Consider the following 6668-nt stretch of genomic DNA (forward strand, 5'->3'; position numbering starts at 1 on the left):
TAAATGAACCAGTCACTCAGTGTTGCTGTACTGTGTTTTACCTTTTGGAGTGTGTAGTTGCCGTGCCATCATGGTTATTTGCTGTGTTCCTGGATGTACCAATGTATCTGCAAAGGGGAAATATTTGAAGTTTTACATGGAAATTTTTGTCACATGGATAAACTTTATTTCCATTTGAATGACGCTGACTGGTGGTTGCCAAGGGATACTCTACATTGAAGTCTACCACAGTCATTTAGAGAGACTTTCCCAAAAAGACCTGCATCATTGATGCAACAGAACTATTTACAGAACGTCATTCAGATAGAGGTTTACAATCAGCTTCCTTCTCCAGATACAAACACCACCACACTGTGAAAGCATTGGTTGCAATATCGCCATGTGGTCATGTTATGTTTGTGTCAAAACTATGTACTGGTGCCATAACAGACAGGGACCAGCGGCGTAACCAGCCTTGTAAGACTGGGGGGGGGCACTCGAGCGCGGGCATTTGCACTGTAGACGGCGAGTAGTATTTCGTAGAGTTGATATTGTACTTCCTGAAGAGCTCTCACACTGTGCGGTTTTTACACTATAGACAGCAATCTACTTTAGTAACTTAATTCTCCTGTTCTTGTCTATTCTAGCAAATAACTCAATTGCTTCGTCAATGTCTATTTTTCCAGAGAGGTCTCTCTCTATTGCAAGCAAAGCCATACTGTTTAACCGATCTTGACCCATACCGGCCCGAAGATAGCTTTTTAGCCTCTTCAGACACGAAAACGAGCGTTCGCAAGATGCTGTTGACACACCCATAGTCAACACTATGGTCAGAAGTTTATACAACTCTACAAACGCCTCTTTGACTGGCAAGAGATGGTGTAAGACGTCAGATAAAGAGTTTACATCCTTCTTCCTTGCAAGAAACCGTTTGCATTCTTCGGCTTGCACAGAAATGTCCTCAAAATTTAGCTTGTAGTGGACAATCAATGGCTGCATAGTAGTTGCATTGAGAAAAGATGATCCAGGCATGCAAGCGCTACATGCCCTTATCAGTGGACGAGTCTCATGGGAAAATCGGCGCTTCATTTCTCCTATGATTGAGTCAAGCACTTCGTAGTAGACGGAAACTCTAACATAGGTTTCGACGTCCTCTGAAATAACTGGTTGCCTGCCGGTCGTTTCCATTATTACGTACTCATCTAGACGTGTTGGCTGATGGCTGACTCGATTGCGGCGCCTCGACTGGGAAAGATCACCAAGGTCCACTACGTTGTCCGAAGACGCCGATTCGGAATCCGTAATCACATGCCCTTCTGTACCAACTGAAATGGGAGAATCTGCCCTCGACCTGGTGACATCCTACAGTTACTAGCTAGCTAGTACAGACAGCAAGAGCACACCAGTCACAATTTCACAAACCTCTTGGGCTGAAAGAAAGTCAGAATTGTTTCATTTCTGCTGTTTCCTGACCGTTTCCGGGAAGCCTTCTTCGTATGTGCTTCAGTCATTATAAGCCACGTGTTCGTACATAACGTGCGCTAATTCCACTGACCGGGTGTAAGCATAAAGCGCGCTAATTCTTTTCTAGGTCAGTAGCTCATTTAGCATCTGATTCTGAACATTGGACAATAGGGTTACAAATCAAAGAAAGCTAAAAGTCAAATATTTGGGGGGGCACGTGCCCCCCAGGCCACCCCGTAGATACGCCAGTGCAGGGACTTACCTAGCAGTCTAGTTTCTCAATAAATTTGTGCCTGGAGATCAAGTCATGGCAAACAAAGGATTTGTCATTGCTGACATTCTCATGGACGTTGGGCGTCTCTTGTGCTACATCCTTTTCTAAAAGGAGGAGGTCAGTTTACTGAGGAGCAAGTCATTAATTGAATGCTGGCTTCTCTTAGAATCGACATAGAGGGGTGATCAGATGGATAACGAACCATAGCATTTTGCCATGTATAAATAACACTTAGTTCAAGCATGGATCTTTTATATAAGGTATTTACTGTTTGTTCATATCTAACAAATTTGCATCCACCTTTTGTACTATAGATTTAATTTTTGTACGGTAAACTAATAGTAATTAGTGTCATTGATATCAACTTTAGTTTGTAAAGGTCAATATATATTGGCTCTTGTTATCGTTCTGTACTCTTGTGTGTAATGCTCCATGATACAGTACCACTTGCTGTTCAATTTCATTTTTATTGTGTACACCATTTTTAATAGTAATACTCAATTATATTACTACAACATTAATTAATTGTATTAATTAACAGAACTTTATCTACTTGCTACCTAGGGTCCTTTCATTCTTTAAACGCCGCACGTTCTAGGAAGTATTCAGGAGGTACAAACCAAACCATTTGGTAAGTGCGTACCACACAGAACACGCATCTTATATTATGTACGCACGTTTGTACCCGCATTTCACGACTGTCGAGTCTCAATGTTAGATCATCACTCAAAATGACGCGGTAGAGTCACGAAAGAGATCAGAAAGAGGTTGTTCATCACTGCAAAACACGCAAAACACACAAGAGCCGAGTCCTAATAAGGCCTCACCTGATTCGATGCATCGCTATACGCACCGGTTAATGTTCGAAAAGAAAAATTGTTGCTTTGGCTCTAGACTCGCGCGGTTAACAAACGCCAATGCATCAAAAGCGAACCAGATCGGCGCGCGGTAGGTGATGACGTCGATAGTGCCACGCCCTGTGAAAAGGTCTATTGCCAACTTTGTCGCTTTCATTTCTCTATGAAATACAGCAAAATCAGAGCGAAACGACGCCAATTAACAGGTGATTATCAAAGAAGAAGGAGAATGCTTCCAGAAACTTGTGTCTAGAGTGCAAACGAATAGAACCGCACGCACGCTATGGAGAATTACGGTGGATTAGTGCGCGTTAGTTATGCACGTGCCATGATATCTGGAATTTTTCAAACTAGGCCCAAAAAATAATTTGCGTGGCCGAGAGGTGCGCGTTGACATAAATGCGCACCTGTCGGCTTCCGTACATGGAATTTACAAAAAGTTAAATTTAAAGCACGTTACACATTTGGTAACGCGCGCTACAATATTTGTGTCCATTGATATCAGTGCGGTCGAGAACGGCGGACTGATATCAACCCACTGCTACCAGCTTCCGTAGTAATCTGTTCTTGTACGATTCAATTAGATTTTGGCATCTTTGTGTTGGAATTTTCGCCCACTCTTCTTGCCAAGTTCTTTGGATGGCAAAGATGAACCTCTTTCTCTAGATCTTCCCAAAGTATTTCATTATGATTGAGGTCTGGACCGGCTTGTGTGTTTAGGATCGTTGTCTTGTTGAAAGGTCCAAGACCCTCTAAGCCCAAGTGGACAGAAGGACTAACATTTTTTGCCAAAATCTGCTGGTATTGTTCTGAATTCATTCTTCCTTCAACAAAATCAAGTCGCCCCGTGCCAGACGCTGCAAAGCAGCCCCAAAGCTTGAAGCTACCGCCGCCATGCTTTACTGTTAGGATGATGTTTTTGTCAGCAAAAGCTTCGTTCTTTCGACGCCAAACGTAACGTTGACTAGTGTGACCAAACAGTTTGATTTTCGTTTCGTCGGTCCAGAGGACGTTCTTCCAGAAGGTTGCTGATTGGTCCAAGTTTGTCGTAGCAAACTGTAATCGCATTTTCCGATGCTTTTGAGACAACAGTGGCTTCCTTCTTGCCACGTGACTGTTGAAGCCTTCTTTGTTTAATTAAGGCTCTTCGAATCGTGCTTCTGTAAACATTGACTTCAGCTGCTTTCAAAGAATTCTGAACGTCTTTTGATGACATCCGAGGTGTGTTGGTAACTTCCCGAAGGACATGACGGAGAGTACCACGTGACAACTTTGCCGTTGTTTCTAGAGACTGCCACTTGTAAATAACCTGTCGAACGGTTGAGATGTGAACGCCAAGGTGTTCCTAAATCTTCTTGTAGCCGTCGCCGTCCTTGCGCAGTTGCACAATTTGTTGTCTCAAGCGTCGTGAAAGCTCTTCTCCGCGCGGCATTGTACAATGTAAGGAACTTTGATGAGCAATCTGCGTCGTTTATCTTCTTACTTCCAGCTTAAAATTGTGGTCAGTTGCCAAAATGAAACGCAAAAAACAGTTTGCCAGTGAAATTTGATTTCTTTTTGAGACAGGAACGAGTGCATGCAAAGATTCACTTACTTTTGCTCAAGGCTTACTAAAGGATTTTATTAAATTCTCCTTTGCGAAAGAAGTTATCTTATTTTATTCACTAAAATAAGGCTTCTTGGAAGTTCTCGCTAAAAGATGCAGCTGCTACAAGTACGATATTGTTGATCTAAGGTAGATAATAATGTATTAATTAAGATTAACCTGGGGTTCAGAAACTTTCGAGCACAACTGTTTAGGTTTCTAATTAGTTTCGGTTGCTATTAATATTGCTACCTAGTTGTAATTACTAATCTGTGTTACGTTGTACGGTATTGGTTTGAAGTTGTCTAGAGTTAGTTTACATTGTTAATACCACGTTACTGTGCTCTGTTCAAGGTAGGCAGAATGACACGCCCACGCAAAACAATTCCTAATTTCACTTGTTACAAAAAAATAAGCTATCGAAGTCAAAACATAGCCATACCATTCAGCAACAACACCCCGAAAGAAGTCCTTCTAATTCGGACGTTTCGGCTGGACAGCCGGTGCGGCTTCAAGCAGTCGTCTTCTTCGTCAAATTGCGCCGCCATTCTGAAACGTACGGGAGTTCTGAAGCGCCACGTGGATAGAACGAAGTCCCGCGATCCCGGCTATCATTTGTAACGTCGTACATGCATCCGTTGTAACCGGATATATTTTATACTAGTTGTACGGTATTCGTAGGCGTCTCGCGTTCATGTGTAACACGTCCAACGGAGCTTTCAGACTGTCTACTGAAACGTCGAGTCCTAGATAGCCTATACAATACGTATTTGTTGAAACCCTAGCCATCATGGAAGTAGGCATGCAAACTTCCTAGTAGTCCAGATTACGTATATAGGCCTGGTACAGGTAGTCGTCGTTTTGCGATCGTAATCAAAACAATTGAAATGTGCAGTCTAGGTAGGCACTCAGTTCCGTTGTAACGACAGTGGTATGGTATTTACTAGTCTCGGTATTCCAGACTGTTTTCTGCACGTGATGGGAGGGAAGGGTGGGAGGAGAGAAGAAAGCAGTAAGTGACTTCGGAAGAGGCGCGACTGCTAAAGTTTAGAAACATCCGCTCCAATCAAAACTACCGCTCAAAGAAACGGCCAATCAGCGCTGTAGACAACTGCTGACGTCAATGAGTACTTTGTAATTACCTTTAAGCGAGTCTCAGACGACTGTAATAGCACAGTGGGGTGCAGCTATCACAAATGCGACGCGCTACGTGTTTTGCTCCTGATGACATGATAACTCAGCGAATAATTGTCAGACGTTACCGGACGATAAAGCCATTGCAGTGGCTGTTCCGACTTGAAGCCTTGAAGACCCTTCAACTGCTTGCTAAGCGATTTTAGTACGAGGTCGCGATGTCTTTGCCTTCTCTCTGCCGGATTCAGTAACGTCACTCATTTTCTACGTTCTCCCGTTCGTTTGTAGTCGGCTGGTAACGAACAGCTTCTGGCAATATCCCACGAGCCATCTGGTGCTTGTTACTGTTCCTAATGAATGCGGGTAATTTTATCGATTACGATGAACACCGCCTATTTCCGAAATAGAGCTGTCCCCAGACTGCTTTCTTCTTTCCTCCCACTCTCCCCTCCCATCACGTGCAGAAAGCAGTCTGGAATACCGAGGCTAGGTATATACTGACACAGAAATTGATATCAGCAAACATTGACTATCAACAGTGTTAGATGCAGCACAGTGTAGTAAAGGATTGATCTTGCTGTTACAGTGTAGCACGGGACGTGGGAATAGTTGACTGTAGCTAGGTGGCATTCAACTCCTGAAGGTGTTTCTTGGTTGTCACGTACACACAATCCCTAGCTACAATACAAAAAGATGGGGTGACAGAAGTCATTAAGCGTTTTCTTCGCCATTTGGTCACTTGCACGAATCGTTCTTAGACTCATCCGTAGTCGGACACGGAAACGATTTTATAAGGTAGGTCCTATCATGAAACGTGGTCGTGGGGAGGAGAAATTTGAGATTTTTGTGTACACACACACACACACACACACACACACACACACACACACACACACACACACACACACACACATACGCGCACACACACACACACACACACACACACACACACACACACACACACACACACACACACACACACACACACACACACACACACACACGTACCAAAAGCTCGTTGCAGCCCCCATAGAACCACGCCCATTTCTGTTGTGCGACCCGGATTAGAAGCCTCGCTACGCTCGGCAATTATGGCTACGCGAGGCTAGCGCAGTAACGCTATGCGTATATGGTAGGTGTGGTGCTAACTTCGCCCGCCATTGTCCCTAGCGACGACCAATGAGCATATCAGCATATAATTTTTGTTGCACGTGCGTTTCAATAGCTCCGTCTGGTTATTACCCGAGGCCCGGATATCCGGGTGGAGGGTATAGTAGTCGTTCGATGACCGTACGACCCAACGACCGTACGTACGACCCAAAGAGCGTATATATAGTTGGTTAGCAGAGATGCAAATGAAGCTATTCGGACCAAC

At 43.8% G+C, this 6668-nt stretch overlaps 1 protein-coding gene across 1 annotated transcript; it reads right to left on the reverse strand.

The window, feature by feature from the left end:
* Positions 1 to 487: 487 nt before the first annotated feature.
* On the reverse strand, positions 488 to 1651 carry LOC134176137 (zinc finger MYM-type protein 1-like). Its single transcript, XM_062642814.1, has one exon. The coding sequence runs from the start codon at positions 1165 to 1167 to the stop codon at positions 586 to 588; it is 582 nt and encodes a 193-aa protein (XP_062498798.1). The 5' UTR covers positions 1168 to 1651; the 3' UTR covers positions 488 to 585.
* Between the last annotated feature and the right edge of the window lie 5017 nt (positions 1652 to 6668).

This window comes from Corticium candelabrum, chromosome 2 (genome assembly GCF_963422355.1).
Source record: "Corticium candelabrum chromosome 2, ooCorCand1.1, whole genome shotgun sequence".
Lineage (NCBI taxonomy): Eukaryota > Metazoa > Porifera > Homoscleromorpha > Homosclerophorida > Plakinidae > Corticium > Corticium candelabrum.